The sequence below is a fragment of the Chlamydotis macqueenii genome, chromosome 6 (genome assembly GCF_036417535.1).
Source record: "Chlamydotis macqueenii isolate bChlMac1 chromosome 6, bChlMac1.mat, whole genome shotgun sequence".
NCBI lineage: Eukaryota > Metazoa > Chordata > Aves > Otidiformes > Otididae > Chlamydotis > Chlamydotis macqueenii.
The window spans coordinates 20,567,691-20,594,113 of record NC_141561.1 but is presented as its reverse complement, the minus strand read 5'-3'; the positions used below and the strand labels follow the sequence as shown (position 1 = coordinate 20,594,113).

The 26,423-nt window shown below is 34.9% G+C and overlaps 1 protein-coding gene and 1 long non-coding RNA gene across 4 annotated transcripts in view; one reads left to right on the top strand and one right to left on the bottom strand.

Moving 5' to 3' along the window:
• Positions 1-4,421: 4,421 nt before the first annotated feature.
• Positions 4,422-26,423, top strand: part of LOC104481836 (sodium channel protein type 2 subunit alpha) — a 48,429-nt gene continuing 26,427 nt past the window's right edge. Inside the window, exons 1-16 of the mRNA XM_086750863.1 lie at positions 4,422-4,694; positions 6,987-7,105; positions 7,624-7,713; positions 8,603-8,731; positions 9,186-9,277; positions 10,338-10,574; positions 14,280-14,343; positions 15,641-15,782; positions 16,253-16,459; positions 17,316-17,606; positions 18,149-18,496; positions 19,964-20,096; positions 20,919-21,157; positions 22,969-23,142; positions 24,326-24,682; positions 25,755-26,207. Coding sequence (XP_086606989.1) covers positions 4,422-4,694; positions 6,987-7,105; positions 7,624-7,713; positions 8,603-8,731; positions 9,186-9,277; positions 10,338-10,574; positions 14,280-14,343; positions 15,641-15,782; positions 16,253-16,459; positions 17,316-17,606; positions 18,149-18,496; positions 19,964-20,096; positions 20,919-21,157; positions 22,969-23,142; positions 24,326-24,682; positions 25,755-26,207 — 3,348 coding nt within the window. The remainder of the gene's footprint in view (positions 4,695-6,986; positions 7,106-7,623; positions 7,714-8,602; positions 8,732-9,185; positions 9,278-10,337; positions 10,575-14,279; positions 14,344-15,640; positions 15,783-16,252; positions 16,460-17,315; positions 17,607-18,148; positions 18,497-19,963; positions 20,097-20,918; positions 21,158-22,968; positions 23,143-24,325; positions 24,683-25,754; positions 26,208-26,423) is intronic.
• LOC147600200 (uncharacterized) overlaps positions 18,354-26,423 on the bottom strand; it is a 61,657-nt gene continuing 53,587 nt past the window's right edge. Inside the window, exon 4 of one of the 3 annotated variants that reach the window (XR_015258909.1) lies at positions 18,354-18,487. This is a non-coding gene — a long non-coding RNA (uncharacterized LOC147600200). Of the gene's footprint in view, positions 18,488-25,632; positions 26,011-26,423 lie in introns of those variants that run through there. The other 2 variants (XR_015258910.1, XR_015258911.1) reach the window with 2 other exon arrangements.

Here is a 26,423-nt window from a genome sequence, read left to right as displayed (position 1 = left end):
ATTTTGTAAATGTTAAAATAAACACTTTGTAGATTCCTATAGAAGATATAAACAATGTGTTCATGCTTTTCTTTTTTAGCCCAGTGAGCTCAAGCTCAAATGCTCTAACTTTTACCTGTAAAATAATATAGGACTAGATTTAATACAACTTGGTGGAAAATGTGTTGAAGCAACAATCTGCTTATATGTCAAATGTAGAAAATGGAGTAATAGAAGAGATGTACTGTTTCTAAAATGACCTAAATATGACCCTGATGCTTTTCTTTGTACACATATTAAAATATATTTTAAAAGAAAATTTAATAATTATTCATGCTCATTTGACCATATTCCATAAGAATATATTAATGTTTATGTTAGTATCATGTTGTTATTGGCTTGTTCCTGGGCCCAGGAGTTTCCTTCTAGTGTGCTACTAGACAGTCAGTGGTATGCAGCAGTTGCCTGTAATCTTTCATTTTCAACTTGCTTTTTCTGTCCTGCTTGATGGAGAGAGTCTCCATTCATGTTTACAGGCATAATATAGCCACGTTGGATTAGAAGCCTGGTTTTTAATAGTAAGCTGGGAAAAGTTTATTTTATGTGTTGGTTCTTATTTTTTACTGTTGAGTGATTTTTTGTAATGCTGTTTTTTTTGAGAGAAGTGGTAAAAGCTTTCAGAAGAACCCCTGTGGCACTTTTGGAGGCAGGGGAGGTGTCAGGTTTGTCACAATTCACATTCTTTCTTGTTTTCTGATTTGATTTGTTGTTACCTTTTAGTTCATAATACAAAAGCCATCAAGGTTGCAGAAAAGAGAGGGAGAACATTTAAGTCATTAAACCAGTCCACCCATCTTAATATGTTGGTTTTTTTCCACTCCATTTCTTTCTTGGATAAACTGATTTCGATGAGGTAATGATATAAGTGGCATCAGTTTGCTCCACAATGCTACAGAGTTTATATATTTGCAGTACTTTAAAAAGTCATGACGAGAAAATATGGTGACTGAATTGTAACTCAAGATGTGCTTAATAGGTGTTTTTTTTCCAAGCGTGGGTTGTAATGAGGCTGCTAGGGTAAATAATTTATAGAAGAGATTCCTGTTATGTATTGTAAAAGAACCTTTTTCTGGTTTACATTAGCATAGAGTTGTGCTACAATCATTGCCTACGGTGGCTCTAGAGGAAAAATACTGGAGTTCATCTCAGACTTAGGGTACCACTTAAGCCTTGCTAAATAAACCAGTGCAATATGAACGTGCAAGCAGAAAGATTTGTTTTCGTTCTCATAGCATCTGTAACAACTCAGTAGTGATATTTGGTAAAATGAACAGTCATTAACTTTTAGTTTTACGTATTATAGACTTCTAAAGAGTAAATTTAGCCTAAATGCATATACAGACATATCAGTTAGTGACATTTTTCAAGTACATGTTTGATAACAAGTGCTTTCTGCAGGCATCATATTCATCACCTTCTGAGTCAACATTCATAAAGTTGACTAGAAAATTACTGGTAAAATTTTGTAAAATCTTTCTACACAGAATGAGAACATCCTCTGAAAGACTAGCTGAACATTATGGTATATATTTCTCTTACTCTTAGAGAGTGTCTTCCCTTTCTTTTGTTTCTGAAGATAGTAATGAAAACATGAAGTTGCATTAGTATTTCTTAGACTGCCAAGAACACCTGTACTTGTTGGTAGGCATGGTGAACTGGCCAGTGGTGTGTAGATGTACTGAAAAACCTGTGTTGTATTTAGCCTATAAAGGGCAGCATGACTGTAACAGGGCAGCACCATGTGTACAGCTCCTGTTTGTTTTTTTTTTTTTAAGATAGTTGTCCTAATGGCTGTAGATCTTGCTCCCTTGTTTCTTCACCGTCTGAAAGAGTTTGTGCAACTAGCTAACCATTTTAGATAATAACTGAGTGTGGGTAAACTAATTACATATAGCTGCATATATATTAACTGTAGTTTGCATCACTCACTACAGAAAAGGCAAGTTTTATATAGGTGTAGTCTTCAGAATCTGTTACAACACATACAGTATTGGTTAATATACCATATAGGAATGGGGTTTTTGGGAAAAACCTACTATTTAACTTAATACTGCTACCATCTTGGTGTAGGAACTGCAAGTAAGAACTTTCCTTGACTTAAAAAAAAATTATGTAAATAGGCATGGCTGCTCACACTGAGAAAATCTTTGTGAATTTTCAGCTTACAAATAAAGAAACAGACAATACTTCCCCCTCCATCCCATTTTATTTCTGAAAAACAGAGTTGTAAGCTAAATAAATTACCTAAGAGTACCAAATAATATTTGCATCACTTAGTTTAGCTCTTACCTAGAAATGAAGCTTATGGAAAAGGATCCTGGTGTCTTTCCTGTAAGACAGATCTCTCTTGCTCTTTGCTGGTGCGCGTCGCCTGGATATGCAGAGCCATAGACGCGTCCAGCTTCTGAAGGAAAAGCACCTTTTGAGGCACAGCTGGCTCCCAGTCAATCAAACCTTTAATTTAAGAATGGTGAATCACTTTAAGATGGCATGGTTTAAATTATTCGTTTTGTGAGAGAAGCCGATAGCAGGTGGAGTAACTTGTCTAAATCTGCCTGTTTTTTTCCTCTTGGGAATTAGGCCTCAGAGCACCCTGACCAGTATTCAGAATATTTCTGTACCAGGTGGCCATGGCATCACCTGTTTTGGGGGGTGCTGCAGGGGCAGCTCTGTGAAGAGAGGCCAGGGCTGCCCCAAGCTGGACACAGCCGACTCCAACCGACCCACCACAGGGCCCAGCTGAGCCCTGCAGCCAAGATGGCGGTGCCTGTGGGAAAACACATCCAAGAAAGGGCAAAACGCCACATGTCAATGTGAGGAAAAAAGTGTGAGAAACAGCCCTGTGAACGGGGGGGGGAAGGACCCATGCCGGAGCCAGGGAAAAGTGTGACAAGGAAGGAGCGGAAGAGAGGAATGGTAGTGGTCTGACCCTCGCCCCCCATTCCCCATCCTCCCTGTGCCATTTGGGGAGGGAGGAAGTATAGGAGTTGAGAATGAAGGAGTGAAGTTGAGCCTGGAAAAAAAGGGCAGGGGGTGGGAAATTCTTTTAGGTTTTGTCTGTTTCTCACCATCCAAATATCTTTTAATTGGCCGTAAATTACTTTTCACCAATCGAATCTGTTTTGCCCATGCCAGTGATTGGTAAGTGATCTCCCTGTCTTTCTCTCGACACACACGTGCTTTTTCACTTTATTCTCCCCCAACCTGCTTCCTTTTGAGGAACGGGAGCGCGAGAGCAGCTGGCTGGGAGTCTGGCAGCCACCCACGGTCGACACTGGCTACGATTCTTACCTATGCCAGCAAGCAGGACTGGATTCCATGTTGTCTCTGTTCATAAAATCAGTTTAATCTGAAGGTACTGCGCCATGGGTGCTAACTGCGCTCTCACTGTCAAAAATAGAAACCTAGAGAGACGTGATCTGTTCAAAACTTATTGTTTGTTGTAATTTAATCAATTTATTATCTGGAGATCTTTTGAAAATATATCTGGCCTCAGAGACAGTACTGTAACTTTGTGGAGAGCATGCCATGTTTTTTGTATACATCTAAAACACTTCATCTGTCATAACTTCTTCAATTGTGGAGCATAGCAACGCCACCGTTACAATTAAAAATCAGGAAGATGCAAGGCAGGAAACCCAAAAAGGGAAAGACTAAACTTCAGCCAAATTGCTTTCTGCTTCTGTATATGGCTTTAAATATAGAATGCGTTTATGTAGTACTCATCTAATAGTACAATAGAAACATTAGTTTAGCAAGCGTATTATAAACCACCAGATGGAGTAGTGTTGCCATCAAAAATGGTGAGAGTAATAGAAAGGGCTTTTTTTTTCTTTCTATTTTGCAGTATAAGTTGCAAGGTTTTTTTAAGGTACTGTCCCAACGTGACGTATGGATCTGTATGTTAGAACTTGTAAACATTGACTGCAATATATAGCTGTATTAACACATTTCTTGCTTTTTCAAAATAAGGTGTGTTTTAACTTAGTGTTTAGGCTAGGGAAAGCAAGAATATTTGTCTTTTTTCTTGCTGTGTTTTTCTTTGTATGTATCTGTGTTGACAAACTGTATGCAAGTTTGATTTTTTTCCCGCCCCCCATTTTATTTTTTTCTTTGTCTCATAACTTGTATTTGTTTGACATGTTATTACTTTAGGAAAGCTGAGCTAGTTAATTTTCTATTAAATGTCTGACAGTTAATTCAAATACTTCTTGCTACAGTGTCTTAGAAGAGAGGCAGATAATGACTATGCCAGAAGTTTTTATTTGGGGATTTTTTTGTTGCTGTTGCCCTCTATTTTCTGTTTCTTTTTTTTTTTTCTCATGTTCTCCTAGGGTCTTGCGCAAGAGCCTAAAAGCATTTAAAATTTGCAGAATGAAAAGATGGCACAGGCAATGCTGGTACCACCAGGATCTGACAGCTTCTTCTATTTCACCAAAGAATCTCTTGCAGCTATTGAAAAACGTATCGCTGATGAAGCATCTCGTTGTGACAAAGATGAGCATAAAGATGAAGGTGGTCATGAAGAAAATCACCCAAAGCCAAGCAGTGACTTGGAGGCAGGAAAGACCCTGCCATTTATTTATGGTGATATTCCTCCAGGAATGGTATCTGAGCCCCTGGAGGACTTGGATCCATATTATATCAATAAAAAAGTAAGTGTTTTATATTAAGAGTGTAATTAGAACACTGCTGCTGAACTGTAAAGTGATAAATGTTCCAGTGTGGAGGTAGTCAGAAGCCCAGGTTGGAAGTATTATGCAGTATGTGGTATCATGTTAATTATTTTGAATACACTGTAAATATGACTATATCTCTTCTGCTTAAGTTGCTTTTTTTAAAAGCTTTTCTTTTAATGTCTGAGATTTCCTTATGAAGATATTTTGAGTTAGTGGATTTTGCATTAGATGTCCTTTAATCTCTTCAAATCTGATTTAACGCTGAAGCATTTGAAAACTTCCTCTGTGCCTGGTTACTCTTTTCCTGGGGTTTCTAGGAAACATAGACAGTACCTCAGATATAGTTCAGCAGAGCAGTCTTTGTACAAAGTGCTCATTTAGTCATCTGCAAAAATGATCAACTGTCAATCATTCCCTGAAATCTCATAAAAATATTAGTTTTACAAAAAGTTAAATGTTAAGCTCTGTTTGACTAGGGAGGGACATAAGTTAAAAAAAAAAATTATCACATATTGCCAGCTTCATGTGATGTGATTTCTGTGGATTGGTAACAGCTTGTGTCACTTACAGATGCGAGTTCATTATGCTAGAGTTTGTTTCAGGACCACTGCAACCATTCTGTCTCTCATGGGGAGGATTTGATTTTTCTGGCCAGTTACATATTCCTGATGGTTTTAATCACCAGGATTATTTTAATACCAGTTCTCCAGTAAGTAATCCCTCCCCACACTGCCCCATGAGGAACATGACAACAGTACAGTGGTAGGACAATTTGAGATCATGTGACCTCAATAATATTATGTGACAGAGCAAGGAATTTCTTGAAAGTCTCTGCATCATTCCTCTTAGAATGACTTTACATCTGCATGGATGCAAAGTTTTCCCAGAAATTTTATATAAATGCTATGTTTTTGTTCAATGTAAAATAAGTTTTGTGGCTCAGTATAAGTTCAGCAAATTAGTCGCAAAAGAACATTCATCTGAGTAGCCCCACGTTCACTTCTCACATGGGACTGAGTGTAAAGACTAAAACTGTGAAAACTGTGTACACTGTGTTTCAATACTGTGTTTATGTTATAGGCCCAATATAGACCTGAAGACAAAATCTAAAGTTATGTATGTGTACTGTAATATGATTCAATTTCTTTTATCGATATAATGATAACAAAAGGAGAAAAAAGCAAGGTTGATGACTTTGCCAAGTACAGATGAAGAAGAGGTGTTTTTCTGTAGGCGTGAGATGTGGAATGATATTCACACTGAAAACAAAATAGAGTTTACATTTAAAATACAGTACAAAATAAGCAGGGAGTGGTTATTTTATTGTGTAAATAAAGAAAATGCTTGCTGAATTAAAAACATAGAACATATTCTTGACATGAAATACTGGATAACCAACAGATTAGTATCTTGTATGTAAGTAAGTGACCAGAGAGCTATATTATCTCTGTAAGAAGCAACTAGGTTAAAGTAGTGGTTTTTTTCTAGTGCAGAATGTTGAAGACTAATAATCAGATGTAGTTTTTTTAGTTATTTTAGTTTTTGTTGTTTCAACTTCACTAACGCTACTGTCAAATGATGTATTTCTTTTAAAACAGAATATCATTAGAAAACAGATTCAATGTTAAAACCTGTTTATTTCTGCAGATTAGCCTTTTGGGAGAATAATCATAAGATGTACATTGAATTAAGTTTTCATTAGATGCCATTTTCATTGTGTCTCCTAGTCAAAATAAAAAAAAAAAAATCATTGCATAAATGGTACTAGTGGTGACTGTACGGGCAATAAAGGCAGTAAAGCCTTTAAAAGCCAAGGATGTCTCACCTCAGAAGCAGTTACAAAGTGCTGAAGTGCACTAATAGTTTTGACTAATAGTAAATAGTTTAAATAGTTGCTTGTAAGCATCCAAAATAGTTAATCAGATGCCAACTTTGATCTGAAGTGCAAGTAATATAGCTGGATTTATTTTTAATGTTAAAAATGACAAATTTTGAACTACATTTTAAATGTAATTGTGTAATCCTGGAAAATGCTGAAATGCAGATTTTGTTTAAGAGAACAGAGACAAAGAATGCATGGTGTTCAGTTTTTATTGCTCATGTGAAAATTTAGAATCTGATACTTGCTTATATAATTCTACTGAAAACAAATTTGTCTACTTAGATCTGTGTAAGTGCAGCATCTATTTATGGCAAGGTTACTAACATATATCCTTAATTTCCCATTTCCTATCTCCTCCTGCCTTTTTTTTTTTTTTTTTCAAAAAGACCTTTATTGTATTGAATAAAGGGAAGACAATCTTCAGGTTCAGTGCCACACCTGCCTTGTACCTTTTATCTCCTTTCAATGTTATTAGAAGAATAGCTATTAAAATTTTGGTTCATTCATATCCTTTTCAAGTGGTTTGTTAGAAATTATTATTGATCTTTTAAAATATTCAATAACACTGTATTTTTTGGTTTAGCGTTTAAATTGTGGTGAAGGGATAAGTGGTGAATTGTTTGTTAATTGTCTATCCACTGTTGGTGTTGGGAGGATATTATTTTGATTTTGGTGCATGGAATTATTTTTTTCTTCTGTTGCTGTGTGTGTATTTTACTTATAATTAAGGGTGTTCCTGACCTTAATTCTTTCTCTCAAATTAATCAGAGTTAAGATTTGTCAATGTAAACCTCTGATTAAATTCAGAGAAGAGATGCAGAGTGTATTCACCTAGATTACAGACTTAGAGGTATAGCCATCATTATTGTGAAATGTCTTTGCATTATTTATGGCATTGCTGGTGATAGTAAACTGATTTGTATCATATATGTTGTCAGTATTCTACAGCCTGGTCAATTCCTTATGTTTTGTGTGATGCAAATTCAGCATTAAAAAAGAGTATATTCCTTAACTACAGTCAACATTGTTCAGCATGCTCATTATGCTCACTATTTTGACAAACTGTGTATTTATGACATGGAAAAACCTTCCAGACTGGACAAAGAATGTAGAGTAAGTATGCTTAAATTAGCTAATTATTTTTTTAATTGGTTTAAAAATGAAAAGCTAAATTAAGAGCTAGACCATGTAGATTTACTTACCCTTGTGTGTAATACCACTGTTCTCCTTTTTCTAGTCTGGAGTTTGATCCTAGCTGAAATTCAAAGCAGCACAGGCCTGCAAGCTCTGTGATATTGTTAACCTTTTTCTCTGAACAAAACTCTGATTAATACTTTTGTTCAGATTCTGTATACAAGTAATGTTTTTCTGCGTTCTCCCTCTTGAGCTATTCCTTTATCATTTTTATTTTAAAAAGAAAAGAAAAAAGAGAAAAAACGGGGGGGAAAGGAAGAAAATAGCTATTCAGACTGAAACTACTACTTTTCAGTGCGGAAAAGCACACTATGCTTTCTGTAGACTCTATAAAGCAACTTTATATGTGTAACAAAATCTAAAAATGGATCACATGTCCTCTTTAAAGAAACTACTGCTGAGGAATGTTGTTTGACATTCTTAAGTCTGCCTGGTCAGACATCAAGCAACTTCAGTAAACACTAGGTTTCACTTTCCCATGGATTTTATTTCTAACATGGCAACCATGCTAAATTTTTTATTTCAGCAAATGTGTTTTCTTCATGTTAGTCATTGTTATTATTATTTCTGATGAAATTTCAAAATCTTATATGCCAGAAATGACAAGAATATGTTTCAGATAAAATAAGTAAGTAAATCCAATTATCTTGCAGAAGAATGGTGGCAAAACAGTCATAGTTTATGTGAGTTTGCAATTGCTCTTACAGTATACGTACCAATCACTGGTTTTGAGTGATTTTCCCTTATGCCTGTGATGTTGTATCACTGAATGACAATCTTGAACTTTTGCTTGGATGTTTTCTTGTAGGTACACTTTCACTGGAATTTATACTTTTGAATTTCTGGTAAAAATACTTGCAAGAGGCTTCTGTATAAATGATTTCACTTGCCTTCGTGACCCCTGGAACTGGCTTGATTTTGTTGTCATTTCCTTTGCGTAAGTATATAATTTTTTTTAAAGTAAAATATCAGTCAGAACTTCTTTGGATCTGTAATAATGTGTTTGGATTATCTCAGTTTATTTAAAATGAATTGTAGCTGTATTGTGTTTCAACTTTTTCCATTTTAATATTTTACACTAATGTAGCACACAGGAGAATTAGTGGACTATACTACAATACAAAAGAGAAGTTACCACTGAACAATCCATTTTGAATAGTATTTAAGCAAAAAAAAAATCAGAGAAATGAATTTCTTTTTTAATTTGCATTCAATGGAAATACTTAAGGATGTACTTCTTAGGGAAAACTTACTTGAAACAGGAAAATATGAATGCAGATCTTTCATTTAAAGTTGCCCCTTCTGAAAAAAAAAAATAGTCTGGGTTACAGGTCCAGGTAAGTAGTATACACTCTATCTTAATTCTGAGTAACTGTGATTTAATCCTACAGGTATATAACAGAATTTGTAAACCTAGGCAATGTTTCAGCTCTTCGAACTTTCAGAGTATTGAGAGCTTTGAAAACTATTTCTGTAATCCCAGGTAAGAAGTAACTGTGTAAAATGGTAGGCGCTCTACATCACCTCTGTTTAATTTTGTGTGTGCTGTCATTGTGTTTGTGTGTGGAATCCCTCACTACAGATATGTGACAGAGTTTGTGGACCTGGGCAATGTCTCAGCGTTGAGAACATTCAGAGTTCTCCGAGCTTTGAAAACAATATCAGTCATTCCAGGTGAGAGCAAGGTTAAACACTGAGGCTGACTGGAATTCCACAGAAGCTGAACTCATATTTTAACAGAAGCATCCAGGTTTTAGTTTTAACTTCAATTAGATTCCTTTTTCTAATTCTCTAAAATGCTCAGCCTCAGAGTTTAATACATTCTTGCATGAGAAACTGAATTATATAGCCTGTGTATATTTCCATTTTGTGATGTCAAATTTTCTCTCCCACATTAAGGATAAAAAGTAATTCTTTTCATTTTTCTCTTACTAGTGTGAATATTACTATTTATTGAAGACATTTGGGATTGAAAATTTCAGTCTGTTTTAAAAGTTGAATCCCTGACAAAGGAATAAGATAATAAAGAGTAGCATGGGAATTGCATGATGTGTTGATTACCTTAAGATGCCTTTCTTCACCAAACCCCACCTCCAGTTGAATGGAATACAGTAGAATGCAATCATTAACATTTCTACTACAATGCAATTGTGTTCTGTTTTTGTTTGCTGTTATAGAACCAATATTTTGTGTATTGGAATAGAACAACGGCAAAGGTTTGGAGCAAGAGGCATCAAGAAGAAAATAAAATGAACAATTTTCTTTACATGTAGTTTACATGTATAGAGAGCATGAATAAAAAGTTACTTCTTCATTTGAAGAGCAGACACTTTGGAATGTGTACCATTCATTCCCATTCATATTTTCAAATTAATTTGTCAGGAATTATGAGACTTATTGGTATCTTTTTCCTTTGAAAAACATTTAAAGACTATTTTTGTGAAGCTGTGCATGATACTCAATAGTGTGTTGGAGTAGTTCACATAGCATTTTAGCTTAGCTAAATATTTAATATTATAATAAAAATCTACCTCTGTTTGCAGGCTTGAAGACTATCGTTGGAGCTTTAATTCAGTCTGTGAAGAAGCTCTCAGATGTAATGATTTTGACTGTGTTTTGCCTGAGTGTATTTGCACTAATAGGACTGCAGCTGTTCATGGGCAATTTGAAAAATAAATGCTTGTTCTGGCCATCAGAAAATTCAACATCTTTTGAAAAATACGTATCTCCATACTTCAATGGTACAGTGTTTGACTGGGCAGCATACATTGAGAATGAAAGTAAGAAATACTGTTGTAACTTGCTAAAACTTTTCATAGGATCATAGAGTGGTTTGGGTTGGAAGGGACCTTTAAAGGTCATCTAGTCCAATCCCCCTGCAAGAAGCAGGGACATCTCTAACTAGATCGGATTGCTTGCAGCCTCATCCAACCTGGCCTTGAATGTTTCTTTTGTGTATAAACACACACACACAAGATTACCATTTCATACTATAGGCTAAAGATAGAAATCCATTAAATAGGATGACAGAGAGTAGGGATAGTATGTATTGCATCTCAAACCCATGCTGATATGATTGTTCTTTCCATTAACTGCAGTTAGAAATGTGTTTATAGGGTTAGGTTGGTTTTAGAATCACAGAATCATGTAGGTTGGACAGGATCTCCACATTCTCCAGACCAACTGCTGTTCAGCTGCAGGTCTAGTTAGAGCAGACTGCTTGCTCAGTGCCACGTCCAGTCAAGTTTTTGATATCTCCAAGGTCTGAGATACTACAGGCTCTCTGTGCAGCCTCTTCCAGTGTTTGACTAGTCTCATGGTAACTTTTTTAATATCAATTCAGAATTTCCCATGCCTAAACCTTTGATAGTTGCCATTTACCCTTCCGGTGTGCAGCTCTGAGAAGAGTCAGGCTCCATCTTCATTACAGTCTTTCATGTGATACTTGTAGGTAGCATGAAGACTCCCCCCCCCCCCTTAGCCTTCTTAGGGCCAAACAAAACCAATTCTCTTAGGCTCTTCTTGTATCTTTAGGTTATAAATAAGAAGAGAAGCACTAGATAAGTATCAGAGATTTCCTACTTAAGATATACTTTTATTATTAGGTAGAGGTAAGAAATCTGTTGCTCTCTGGAAATTAAAGAACTCGCTCAGCAAGTAGAGATTCTGGTGGGAAAGGAGATGGTATTTGTCTGTAGGACTTACTGTTGTTACTAAGGGGGCTGACAAAGACATCTTTATCCATATATTTTTCAACAGTCTTAATCTCCGTAGGCTGAAGTGAATAACATGCAGGCTGGTTCAGAAACACACAGATTTTTTTTTGGTTTTGGGGTTTTTTTTATGTCATTTTAAGTGATAGCACCAGTAAAGTTGTACTACACAATGCACAGTGAGATGTAGTTTAACAACTTTTAATTGCAAAATATTTGATTCATTTTTGTGTTTTTTCTGGAAGTAGATTTACAGGTTATTGCTCAATAATTAATTGTAAAAGTAGTGTATTTAAGTAAAAATAAATGTATGCTAGCTTTCCTCCTCACTGACCCAAAAGTAAAAGAAAATAGTTATTCTAGGCTGACTTTTGATGAGTCATATTTCCTTACTTACTTAAAAATACACATTAAACTTCTCTGCTGTTTCTGGAATGTTCAGATTTTCTTTGTATACTTCTGAATTGTTAAAGTTCTGGAGATTCAGTGACTGTATTTACGTTTTCTGTACAATCTGTCATTTTGGCTAGTTTATTTGCCTAAGAAGAGATGTGGAAATGGAGTGGTGATAATAATATTTATCAGATATTTTGGCTGATAGCTTATAACAAAAAAAAAAACCCACTTGTGAATTCTCTCTTCAAATACAATATATAGATTCTCTATTTCCACTTCCTACTAAGTAGCAATCTAAAACTAAAAAACAGAACTAAAATCTTCCAGAATGTCAGTTGTTCCCTATGCTACAACTGTTGACTTTGCTAGGAGACTCTACAGAGTGCTGATGCAGGCAAGGAAGTTCCATCTAGTTGCGTTTGTATTCCTTCTTTCTCATATAACCTGCTCTTAATCATTTGTATGTGTCAGTTGCATTAGAATTTCAGTGGGCTTAGTTGTGGGTTCTTCTAGTATTTCTTTCAAGCATATCAAATGCTGATCAGTTGTAACTGAATGTGATACCCTCTAGTGACTTTTTGTGACGTCTGTGCATTTTCATTTGTTAAGGAAAAGGGCCAGATTCACTTTCTGAAAAGATGCACAGATCTTGGGTCCACATGTTGAAGTACTGACACCTGGCATTTAGATCAGTATCTGAACATCTAGAGTTTTGGCCAGTTCTAAAGATATTATGGAAGTAATTGGATTATAATTTTCTAACATTGTATAAGTACTGTTCTTAAATGGTAGGCTTTTGGCATAACTAGATTTGATTAAATATTCAGTTTAGAATCCTCCTGTCTTCCTATGTTCTTCATCCCATGGGCTATTTCTGACTACTACAATAGCGTTTCACCCTGGGAAAACCAGAGCCATTTGTCAGCTTGAAAGGTACATTTAGAATATTAATTGAGGATGACAGAACATTAGTTTAGTTAGGATAAGAGGTTTTTCCAGATCTCTGTCCCTTTTCCAGATCTCAGTGGCTGGCTGTCTTCATGCTGAAAAGTTTCTCATTATATCGAGTCAGAACCTCCCTTGTTTCAAATTATACCTGTTGTCTTTTGTTCTCCTGCCACACACCAGTGAGAAGAACTTGGCTCTGTCCCCTTGATAACCTCCTTGTAGTTGCTGAATGCTTTCTACCAACTCCCTGCACAGTTTTCCCTTCTCCAGGCTGAACAGCGTCATGTCCCTCAGCCCCTCCTCACAGGGTGAATGCTCCCTCATCATCTTGTTGACCTTCTGCTGACCTTGCTTCACTTTATCAATGTCTTTCTTGCATTGGAGGAGCCAAACCAGGACGCAGTATTCTAAGTACAGTCTAATGAGTGCTGAGCTGAGAGGAACAGTCACTTCCCTCGCTCTGCCAGCTGTGCTTCTGTTCGTGCAGCCCAGGAGGTTGCCAAAGCGCCCTGCTGGCTCACCTTCACCTTGCTGCCTGTCTGCCGAGACCCCCGGTGCCTTTTCTGTAGAGCTGCTCCCCAGCTGGTCAGCTCCCAGCCTGTATCATAGCAAGGGGTTCTTCCTTCCCAGATACACAGCTCTGCATTTGTATTTGTCTCCTGTTGACCCATTCTTCCAGCCTACCTAGGTCTCTCTGAATGAGGTCTGCCCTCACTCATATCAACTTCTTCCTCAATTTGTTATCATCTTTCTATCTGTGTTTTTTTTTTTCTTGTTTTTCTAAGGACAGCACAGTCGTTAATCATGAATAACAAAATATATTCCTTTATTTCTGAAGGCTACCACCTTATAATGAAAAGAAAAATGCTGTAAAGTTGTTTATAGTACAGCAGCTGTTATAACGTCGTTGGAACATCCATCTTCCTTTTAAATGCTACCTTCGTGTTTTTGAAGACAGGGTGTGCTAGTTAATGTTGCTCTGAGTTCAAAACTGTTAGCCAGCCATTTTAAGTAGTTCCATTTTAAATAAGATAGGCTTTAATTATCTGATTACAGTCTACCTACTGAATAAGAAAAGGAGTTTTATGCTTTGTGCTTTCTTCCTCTCATTTATTGAACATCAGATTTTGGAAGAATATGCAGTGTTTGCTATGACTCAAGAAGAGTATATGCAATTTATGTTGTTCTAATAATTGTTCTAGGATTTTATTTTTACATTGTGTTTTTATTTTATCCTTTAATTTTGTAACTTTACTTACCAGTATGGATATGCTAGTATTTTAACCCCTTATTGGGAAAACATGAATGAGAGATTATGAACATTCAAACCATGATAACATGAACATAGGTTCATCTCACAAAAAAAAAAAAAAGCACAAAAAAACCCCTTGTATTTATAATCATGTCACTTCCTGTTTTTTTCTTTAGGTCATTTCTATCGCATAGAGGGAGAAAAGGATTATATGCTTTGTGGCAATAGCTCAGATGCAGGGTAAGGTACACTGAAAATTACATACTGCCTGTCTAAACAAAATGTTAAAAAAAAAAATCACTCTGAACTTAAAAAGCCAATTTAGCTAACTAACTTCACAATCAATAATATGTGGTCATAGTTCATAGTAAGTAAACACTTGAATGAGTAAAAATGTTAAATGAGAAAATATTTCTCTGTAAATTTATTTTAAAAACTCTTATGTAACTAGAAAATTCTATTTCAGCAGGTAGATACTGCATTATCAATGACTTAAAAACATCTTTCTTTATTGTGGGCTTCATACCATTTCTCATCTCTAAAATAGGCAGGGGGTGCCTGGGACTTATGACCAACTTTTGGGAAGACATCTTCAGGATTCTTCTGTCTGTGGACTGCATGCATGGCACTGTCTTGCTCTTTCTTTATGACAATTCTTTACAACAAAATAATGTAATTTTATATTCTAATGATGTATCAGTCCAACCCTTAGTTTGGGTGGTTATGTCATTAACACAGATATACTTAAATCTTTTTTTTCGTAAACAATTTATGTAAATATGTAACTAAGATAATTTTATGTGTGTGTAAATACGCATCTAATATACATACACATATATGAAAATAAATCTTTATAGTGTCTTTCTGTGGAGGTTTTGGAGGCAAGAAACTCTTCTACCCTTCAAGAATGGAATCATAACTGAAACAGTGTGCCTACAATTCATATCAAGATTGGATCACCTGCTATCAAACTGATATGTACAGTTTCAGGAGATAAAGCTATCACTATGACAGTTATTTGCTGTTGAGGAATTAGTAGGATTTGTTAATTTGACTTGACTAATTCACAGACCTGAAGAAACCAAGAAATCTGATATGCCAACCCTGCTTTCAGACAGAATTCAGCATAAAATATGTATACTGACTTTATTTTTTTTTTTGCATGGAAGTACTCACCTTATGGAATCACTGTATTAAGTAAATGTGTTGTTTCCATTGGAGAGGTATCTGCAGAGGTAATACCACACTGTTGGAAACAAGTTTGATTTTGTGTATAATGGTGAAAGAAGGTAGGAGGAAAGATTTTCGTTTACTTGTTTGCTCTTTGCTGGCTTTTTTTAAGGAACACTGTTTTAATTTCCTCACTAATTTAAAAAATGTAAGGCACAAATAGCAGCCCCCCTTCACAGATTAGATCTAATGAATCTTCATTAGAAGCTCAAGGCACAATAATTTAAAAACAATTTTAGTGTTATATGATTTTTTTATATGCATTGCTTTAATTTTTCTTTCTTTTTCTTTTTTTTTTTCTTCCTAGTAAATGCCCAGAAGAGTTTATCTGTGTGAAAGCTGGTAGAAACCCTGACTATGGATATACTAGTTTTGATACATTCAGTTGGGCTTTCTTGTCACTGTTTCGACTGATGACACAGGACTACTGGGAAAATCTTTATCGGCTGGTGAGTGTATAGTAAAAATTGTGTTTAGTGTCGTACTGGCCCCAAATCAAACATGGAAAGGCCATTCATATTTTTTACATACCATTGCTATTGTTAGCAAATGGAAATGAACAGTATTTATGAAAGGAAGCAAATTCAGTTGTAGAATTAACTAGACATGGACACTTAATACAGGAATCTCACATGATTTCTGAAGAGGCACATGAGGTTTTATTGACCCATTATTTAATTTTTACAAAGTGTATTTCATTTGTAATACACAAATGAAATTGTGTATTACAATTGTGTATTACATTACATTGTATTTCATGGTAAGATCTTATTTTGAAAAACTTCAGTATTGAGTTTAAATTGTAAAAATACTCTGTGAAAGCAAAATCTGAATCTTCAAATTGAGTAAATGCTTATGAACTGTAGAACTGATGCATGTCTTCACCAGATGGATCATTTATCATCTTCTTCTCCTATAGACACTGCGAGCTGTTGGCAAAACATACATGATATTTTTTGTTCTGGTCATTTTTCTGGGTTCCTTCTATTTGATTAACTTGATTTTGGCTGTGGTTGCCATGGCCTATGAAGAACAAAATCAAGCAACTATGGTTGAAGCAGAACAGAGGGAGGCAGACTTGCAGCAGATGCTTGAACAGCTGAGGAAGCAGCAAGAAGAAGCTCAGGTATTTTTCTAACATGTTTGAATTTCAATGTATTCCTTTGCCTGCTATTCATTCAAAACAAAACTGATAAATTAAAATATTTTTAAAAGCCATTCTCTTATATACCTCACAAATCCTTTAAACTGCATTCTCTATGGCTTTTTATTGCTTTTTAAATGTATAATGTCTAAAGCATTAATTTCTGAACTGAGAACAAAAAGTACTCCCCAAATCAGAACAATAGTTTTTAAATAAATATTTCTTATCTAGGGGTAGTATCTAGTAACCTGTCATGATGTTTTTCCAAATTCTCAGCTTAGAAACAATTGCAATACTTGTGAAATATTTAACAAGCATTGACTAGAGTTTAAATATTTTTATCCTTAAATTTCTGACTAATTTTTGCTACTTGTGTTATCACCAGTGAATTAGACTGGAAATAGTGCTCCAAAGTTTTTCATAACAGCAGTTGAAGGAAGCTATTGCTTACAGTAACAGTTAAAATTAGTTTACTAAGTTAATGCAGACTTAAGTATGAATCTGTTTAGCTCTTTTGTTTGCAATTGCATTCACTCTAATAAATTTCTTAATTTTCAAGTGTTTTCTAATTAACTTTGGGGCAGAATGCTATCTACAATGTGGGCTGACTCCATTATATAGATGCAAAGTAGAGCTCTGTTCAAATGGCAACTTTCATAACTGCTTTTTTATTTTAACCAATATGACAGAATTCCGTTTGAAGTTTTGCACAAATCTATCTAGGCTTTTGTCACGCATCTAGAAGTAATTTGATAGAAATCTTAGGAAGAAGGACTATAGCTTTCTTTAAAAAACGGTGTGATTTGTAAAGCATCATGTTAAATAATTGTTGTGGCAGGCAATAGTAGCAGCTGCAGCAGAGATGACTGAGTACAGCGGTGAAAGTGGGATTGGTGGACCCTCAGATAGTTCTTCAGAAGCATCCAAGCTTAGCTCAAAAAGTGCCAAAGAAAGGAGAAATAGAAGGAAGAAAAGGAGGCAGAGGGAGCTCTCTGGAGAAGAGGATGACATGAAGGATGAAAAGCTTCCAAAATCTGAATCAGATGGCAGTATCAGAAGGAAAGGTTTCCGTTTTTCTTTCGATGGAAACAGACTTGCTTATGGGAAGCCGTTCACATCACCCCACCAGGTACTGTGAATAGTGCAGTTGTCATTTTGGGGGTTTGTGAGATAACTGCGATATCCAACAAACTTCACTGCTACTTTGCAAAGTAATACAACCAAGGAAAAATAATATTGCATTATTTTAAATTCTGACTTACTGTTGGTATTATTTTCTAGAGTGTACCTAAGCAATTGTTTTAATCTCTCTCATTTTATTGTTTAGGATCTGATGGGTCTTAACATGCACAACAGTATTGCATTTTCCTACTTAATTTGAAATAGAAATCCTGATTTTTGTCTTTAAGACAGAGATGGAAACTACTATGGCCTTATGCATGTTCATTTTTTCTCTCCAATAATTGTTTTAGGTATACTGTAAATTCACCCATTCAGATGATTCTCATCTCTAGTGCACGTGTCTGAAATCTACCTAAGGCACTGTGTTAAAAATAACACTGACAGATTCCTGGGGAATATAAATTTTTATTATTTTTTAATACATAGACATACATATTGTATATTTAAAATCTTCAGCTTGTCTTTTTTGTTTGTTTGTTTCCTTTGCAGTCTTTATTGAGTGTTCGTGGCTCCCTGTTTTCTCCCAGACGTAGTAGCAGAACAAGTCTTTTCAGTTTTAGAGAATATGGAAGAGAGATAGGATCTGAAAATGACTTTGCTGATGATGAGCACAGCACGTTTGAGGATAATGGGAGCAGAAGAGGTTCTCTCTTTTTGCCGCGCAGACACGGTGAACGGCGCAGTAGTAATATTAGTCAGGCCAGTAGGTCATCAAGAAGGCTGACAGTGTTTCCCATGAACGGGAAGATGCACAGCACTGTGGATTGCAATGGAGTGGTTTCCTTAGTGGATGGACGACCAGGTCTTTTGTCACCTACTGGACAGCTCCTGCCAGAAGTGGTAATAGATAAACCGACAACTGATGACAATGTAAGAAAGTTTAAAGTTACTCCACATTTCATGACCTTTCTTTATTGCACCAGATGATGTTTTTATGGAGGGAGATGCTTAGAAAATGGTTGAGAAGTTGTGAATGTTTCGCATATCTTACTGTAGTTAAATGGGTTTACAGTGATTCACTCAAAAGTGGGGTTTTTTTTGTATACCTGCAGAGCAAGGATATGCATGCACCTGAGTAGTGAATCAAATTAGTAATGTTCCATTGCTAAATCTGGTTTAGAACCCAAAATAGGGTGCTTAGCTTTCTAGACATTCTGCATATTATTATGTTGTTTTGATTTTTTTAATTCTTTATGGTTTTAGTCTCCTCTTAAATGTATTTCCTAAATCTCTTATCAGTAATCTGCTGGTTCTACTTTTTTCCCCCATTCATATATTTGGAATCATGCAAAGGTAGCATAGCCTTTAAGATTAAGTTGACATTTTAAAAGCTCTCAGAGCTTCTTTCTTTTTTTTTCTCCTGGGTCTCAGAGATGATCTGAGTATCTCACTTCCTAGGGTCCGGGCTTTTAAAAAAAAAAAAAAACAAAAAAAAACAAAAAAGTATGTGCACATTCCTCCATTTCTCCCTCGGGTCAGTTTTCCCTTAGTCTGCTTTAGGAATGGAGCAGCGGGATCTGTTGCATGTTTTTTCCTAGAAACCTTTTATTGAAACAAAAATGTTTACACAGGTTACAGCATCTGAAAGTGTATCAGCCAGATTGCTTACAGTTATAAACTTCTTGCAGTTTATTATACTTTCATTTTCATGCATTTATTTAATTTACTGAAAAAAAATCTGCCCATGCTCATACTTCCAAAATTTCTTTATAATTGAGGTGTGTTCAATGATAGAACTATAATACAGCTTTTCACAGCTTTTTTTTTTTAAAATCCTTTTTTGGGTCAATTGAGTTGGACGTCTTTTGTTTCTTCATTTGAAATTCACAAAATAAATCAGATTATAGCTATTCAATGTAAAATATATCTTTTAAATAAGTTCTGAATGTGTATAGATATCAAGACTGATCTATAAAAATTACTTTTAGAGAGTAGTTGTTATTGTCGAAAACTTCCTAGCATAAGTGACTTTTTATAAATAACTTATGATTGAACTAGTTTAGAAGTGAAGTATTGGTATATATAACTATAATGCAGTGGAAATCTGGGAAACAAATACCCAAATCTTTTTTTTTAGTATTTTGTAAGTATTAACAATAGTCAGAGCTATAACATGAAAATAGCCATTTAAAAAAATACTAGGCTTATATTATATGTATTATATGTGTAATAGAAAAAATCTGATGTAAAAGCACTTAAATACAAAGCTTTATATATATAACTGAAATAACTGAAGATTCTTTGATACCTGTTTTACAGTATTTCTAAAGTTGAATTTATGCCCCCCCCCCTTTTTTTTAATAGAGCACTACTACAGAAATAGAAATAAAAAAGAGGCGTACAAGTTCATATCAAATACCGATGGAGTTGCTGGAGGATCCCGGTTTAAGGCAAAGAGCTATGAGTATAGCTGGCATTATCACAAATACAATGGAAGGTGTGTTATAACTGCAGATGCATGAATTTTCTTGACATAGTCTTAGACTTGCTTGAAGGTATTATATCACAGTGCAAATACAGAAGACAAAAAATATTTAGCCATTGTATATGTATAAACTCAACAATAGAACAACAGTGCATGTACATAGTGAAAAAATAAATGAAGGCATCTGATAAGGAGGCTAACCTAAGAAACACGTTCTAATTAAAATAGATAACATGCATGTGTTTTATAATAGTTATTCATGTTTAGCAATACAGTTACTGGAAGAAATGCCTTGTGATAAATTTTCTACTAACTGTACCATAAAAATGCTACAGAGAATTAAAGACCAGGCCTTAGTTAATAAGGAGAGGGGAATTTGTAGTGGGTTTATTTGGAAGAGTGAAATTATTACTAGTTAAATTCTTGAAAAAGCTTGAATAGTTTTCAAAAACCTATTTATGGTGAAATTAATGAATACTTTTCCCAAAAATAAATAATTAGACATTTGAGAGGACTATGAAGTTTGAAGTTTTACTGAGAAAACTATCCCTAAATTTAAGCAATAAATAATTTTCTTTTTAAAATGAGATCATATGATATTAAAAATAGACAGCTTTTTCAGTTATTACCTCAAAAGTCTTGAGATTTTTCTTCTAGCCTTCTAAAACCTTTTTAGTCAGCAATAATAAGTTACATTCCTGGAAATCTGAGGAGGTTCCTCCAAACATCTTTAATGGTTCTACGGATAAAGATTAAAACCTGAAAAAGCAGGTAAACAAAAATTTATCTTCACTTTCTCAAACTTGTTCACTGTATATTTTTTTTTTTCCCTAGAACTTGAAGAATCCAGGCAAAAATGTCCACCTTGCTGGTATAAATTTGCCCGCACTTTCTTAATTTGGAATTGTTGGGAGCCCTGGTTAAAAGTCAAGAGAGTAGTTGAATTTATTGTAATGGATCCACTTGTTGATCTGGCTATCACTCTTTGCATAATTTTAAACACACTGTTTATGGCCATGGAACATTATCCAATGACTGACAATTTCAGTAATGTACTTAAAATAGGAAATCAGGTACGTCCGTCAAACTGTATAATTTGACATAGTTGGAACTTGGTTTGTCTTGAAATATAATTACTTTTATGATTTTTATTATAATCCCATAAAATAAATGTTAAAGGTTTAATTGTGCTAAAAATAGTATAAAAATACTATCTGAGATATGTTGTATTTAAGAGTTTCATTTCTATATCAAAATTTTGGCAAATAGAGTTTTCAACAACCAGAGTTTGAATTACACAAAATCAGAATCTTGCTTGGTTTTGTTTGGTATTACCAGCAAAGTAGGAGCCAAATTAGGTCCTTTCTGCTGTAAGTCTCACTGATGACACAAGAAGAATTGGATGGTTTTTTGGATTATTATTTTGCACTGTTATTTTTGTGTTATTTTTCTCTTTCTTTGAAGAATATTGTTTTGATTGGTCCATAACAATTTGTAAGGCAAAGAATGTGTGAGGTATTCCAAGACCATCTGTTGATACCATTGGGTTTTGTTCCCTAGTGGACACAGTCTGTAGGTCAGGTTTGGAGTGGTTTGTTTGTTTTATAATGGCAATAATACAGATAACATTATCTGCTATACTTCTTAACCTATGTTTATTGTAAGTGATTCTGGTAGTTAAGATGATTATGATGTATCAAAATAATATAACGATTTGGTTATTAGAATATACAAAATTCTAGTACATGCTGGTAACATATTTGACTTTAAGTCCAGAGTTGTTAATGTGTCAACATTTAAATCGTATGCTGATATTTTTAGCCTATACAGACATAGTTCAATGTTTTCACCTTAACCTGGAGTCAGAGATCATTGTCTGTGGCGAGTAATGTCATGTTGCTATTTAAAATAGAGTCAGCATGTATTTGAGAAGAAAGACAGGGAAGGTCTTTCCTTTGGATAAGCGATGATAGGTGAGGATCAATAGCTGTTGCAGAGGGTTGTCTTGTGATAATGTCTGCATGTTTTTCCTGGGCAACACAACCATTTTTTTCCTTCCATATGTAATGAAGTAGCTTAATATTAATCTAATTTTGAGCTGTGTGAGTATAAGTATTCCTCTGTGCTGATAAGAATTTGTATTTACTCCTAGTTAGCTATAGGTGTAGTTTCAGCAGTTGATTTCTTGCTGTTTGAACTGTAGCACTATTTTTTAAAGACTTTCAGTGCTCCTGATTTTTTTAAAGTTTGTTCATCTCTCTAGTAAAAGATAATAATTTATGCAGTTCTGTAGATACTGGTGTTCTTACATCTACAGTAAATACAATACATTTACTCCCTTTCCAGAGGCCTTGTTTGCCTTCTGCTTCAGCAGGCGTCAGAGGCATTCAGAAGAAGAAAGGAGTTTTACTTCAAACATGAGCCTTGGCATAATTGGACCTTTTTTTTTTTTTGGCAGCTAGAAAGAGAAGATATGCTTACTGTATCTGTGAGTTCTCATGAAGACTTCATTTAATAGCACATCAGTCTCCAATTTATGACCATTTCATAGTTTTCCACACACCTTTGGTAAAGCAGCTTGCAAGAACAGCTGAGAATAGTTCCTTTAATTAGATGGATCACAGATATCAGGAGGAAACAGGAGGCGTGTAGGAATAGTTTATTCTTTGCTTGTTACTAAATGGATTTCACATTTAACTGAAGTTAACAGTTATGCTACAGCTCATTTTGATGTTGCCACTTATCTTCTCTGTTAGGTTCAGCTTGTGATAATTTTCTTTACTGCTCTAAGAGGGTTGTTACTTCCTCTTGTAGTTGTTCTTTGTCTGCTGGTTCAATTTATTCATATTCATCTATAAAGTAACAATAAACATTCTTCCTTCAGGTTTTTACTGGAATTTTTGCAGCAGAAATGGTTCTCAAGATAATTGCCATGCATCCTTTTTATTATTTCCAAGTTGGCTGGAATATTTTCGATAGTTTTATAGTTACTCTTAGTTTGGTGGAGCTTTTTCTGTCAAGTGTGGATGGATTATCTGTCCTACGATCATTCAGATTGGTAAATAAATTTATGATAATAATATATCTGCATTAATTAAGGCATTATATTTGTATTTTAACTGTAGTCATGTAAATAAGACACTTTTTAGTAATATTATGTGTATTTTTTACTGAGTGTCACAGGATATCTCTGCAAGCATGTTTTACAAAATTATTTGTATTATCATTTAATAATGTGTGCCATTCTGTGGTTCAGAAGCAACTAAATATTTTTTCAAGGGAAAAAACTGTAATTTTATTGTAATTGTTTTAACACAGATGAGTAAAGCACAGTGAAGTGTACCATTTATTTACTGCATATTGAAAGATATAAATAAATAAAACATTTGTAGTTTTCTGTCTACTTCCATATCTGGAAATTGCAAAAAGACTAGAAGTGTTGTTTTAAAATGTAGAGGTTATAAACTTATTTTATTTTTTTTAATTTAAAAAAGATTGCTTTTTCTTTTCCCACTTGGCAAAAAAAAAGGAATGCTTTATTTTATTAGAAAAATATTTTTATTTTAAAAATGAGAAATGAACTATGAGACATTCTTTCCCTGTGGTCTCTTTCCTTTTTGCATTTCCATTTTACTTTTATCTGAAAATAACAAATATGTAATACCATTTTTATTTTGAGTGGATTATGGGTAAGAAAGAGAATGAATTATACATTTTTCCCCTTTGTAAGTTGAGATGTTTGACTTAGGGCTTGTGTTTGGCGCTTATTTCCAGACTGTGGATCTGTCTGATGCTTTTTAAATTTGTTGGAGGCAATATTCTTTTGGAAGACCTCATTCTTCAAGGATTTCAGAATCCTTTATTTTCCTTCAGTAGAATCCTGTTGAGCTTTGTTGGTTTTTTAAATTCATTTCTGCACATAATGGTTGATGTGTGTGCCATGTTTAGAATTCACTATCTGAAGAAATTCAACCAATGCGCTGTTTATTTCATGTAGAAAATAATACAGATATAGTACACAAATAAAGAGCAAAGTCTAAAATTTGTATATATTTAGCTTTACGCTTTAAAAGTGTAGATTTTGTGAAACTCCTGTTTCTGTGTATGCTATGGTTGTTGGAAGCATGTTGAAGTTTCTTCTTTTTCTTATTGCTAAGAGTCACTAGCTCATAATCTGTTGTTTGTTTCTAAAGTGTTTTTGTAACTACTGCAAATAATGTCTCTGTATTTTTGTTTTTCAGTTGCGAGTTTTCAAATTGGCAAAATCTTGGCCAACACTAAATATGCTGATAAAAATTATTGGCAACTCAGTGGGGGCTCTGGGGAATCTGACCCTGGTGCTGGCCATCATTGTGTTCATTTTTGCTGTGGTTGGGATGCAGCTGTTTGGGAAAAGCTACAAGGATTGTGTCTGCAAGATCTCTAAGAACTGTGAACTTCCACGCTGGCACATGCATGACTTTTTCCACTCCTTCTTGATTGTGTTTCGAGTGCTGTGTGGAGAATGGATAGAAACGATGTGGGACTGCATGGAGGTTGCAGGCCAACCCATGTGCCTTACTGTCTTCATGATGGTCATGGTGATTGGAAACCTAGTGGTATGTAGACAAAATAATTTGAGAATTCATTTAGAGAAAGAATGGTAGTAGAAATTAATTAAGTTTTTAAGCATTATTAAATGTGTTATTTAAGTATGCTTTTTATGATTTTGAATTTGTTACAAGTATGGGTTCTGAAATAGAGTTTTCAGTTTGTTAGTTTTCTAATCCTATATAGAATCCTCAGCTTGGAGGATGTGCCTGTATTGTCTTATAATGAAGAGAACTGTGAAATTGGTTGACAAAACTAAACGTCCTCCTTAAATAATTTTCTAAACTAGAAGATAGATCTTTGTGGAATAAAGTATTCACCTCTGTGAATTTTTCCACAGTATTTTCAGTATTCTGATTTTATACCATAGCTCTAGTCGAATTCCTTACATGTGTAGACAATCCCTGCTGTATGTTCAGGGCTCTGTTATCCAGATTTTTTTGTGTTTCCAACACATAGTTCTGTTTTGTTGTCTTCAAAGATGTGTAGAAGAACTGATCTGCAGGCTTTAAGAGCTGCTACTCTGTTTCTTTGGGTACCCTAGTACCATTTGAGCTCCTGGTAAACTCTGGGCTTGTGTAACTGATATCTGTTCTGTGTTTTGTTGTGCCATGGGAAGAGAATGACTTGGAACTTAGGAGATGGGGTGTATCTCACATTTTCTAAGTTGCATACAGCAAAATATTTGTGTGAATTTGGACCAGCATTTAAGAAAACTGTTTTCTGCACAGATAATCTTTGTCTTCTGTTGCAGAGTGTTTTGCCATACCAGAGAAGTAAACATTTTGAATCTTTTCAGTCAGTACCAAAAAAATTGTTTACTTCTGACCTTCTACAAGCACGAGCAGAAAAAGAATTTACAAGTGTCTTCAAGGTCATACAACAATGCAAAACTACAAAAATCCTACATTGGGGCAGGTGTTGTGCTTAAATTGCATTTACATTTTATTTACTGTGTAATTTCCAGATTACTATACGGCAAAGGAAAACATGAAGCCCAAGTTGTTTGTGATGAGTGACAGAAGAAGCATGCAAATGAAAGTGAGAAAATTCAGCTGTATTGTCTTTTTTTTTTTTTAGGTATTGAACCTTTTTCTGGCCTTGCTGCTGAGTTCATTTAGTTCAGACAGCCTTTCGCCTACAGAGGATGATAATGAAATGAACAATTTACAGATCGCTGTTGCAAGAATTCAGAAGGGAGTAGATTATGTAAAGAAAAAAGCAGGTGAATGTGTCCAGAAGTCTTGTTGGGGGAAACAAGCTGTTGTAAATCAAAGAACAGCAACAGATCAGTTGAACGATGAGAGAGACCACTACATTTCCAACTGTACCGTCACTGAAATAAGGATAGATACGAGTTGTCGCAAAAACGAGAATGGAAGGGCCACTGTTATAGGTGGCAGTGATTATACCTCATTCATAAACAACCCAAGCCTTACTGTTACAGTACCAATAGCTGTGGGAGAATCTGATTTTGAAAATCTGCATACAGAAGAGTTTAGCAGTGACTCAGATTTGGAGGAAAGCAAGGAGGTAAAATTTACATATTTTCTGTTTTGTATTAATGTATTATACCAATGGTATTCTTTCACAGTGTGACTCTTCCTGCTTAGAAATAGAAAACAATTGTGATTTGAGGTTGTTGAACTGTACTGAGAGTGAACAAACTGAAGTGGGAAAGTGGAGCTAAAGAGGGTAGGAAGTCCAAGCAGAACTGTATAAATATATACAAAACCATTTATAAAAGGG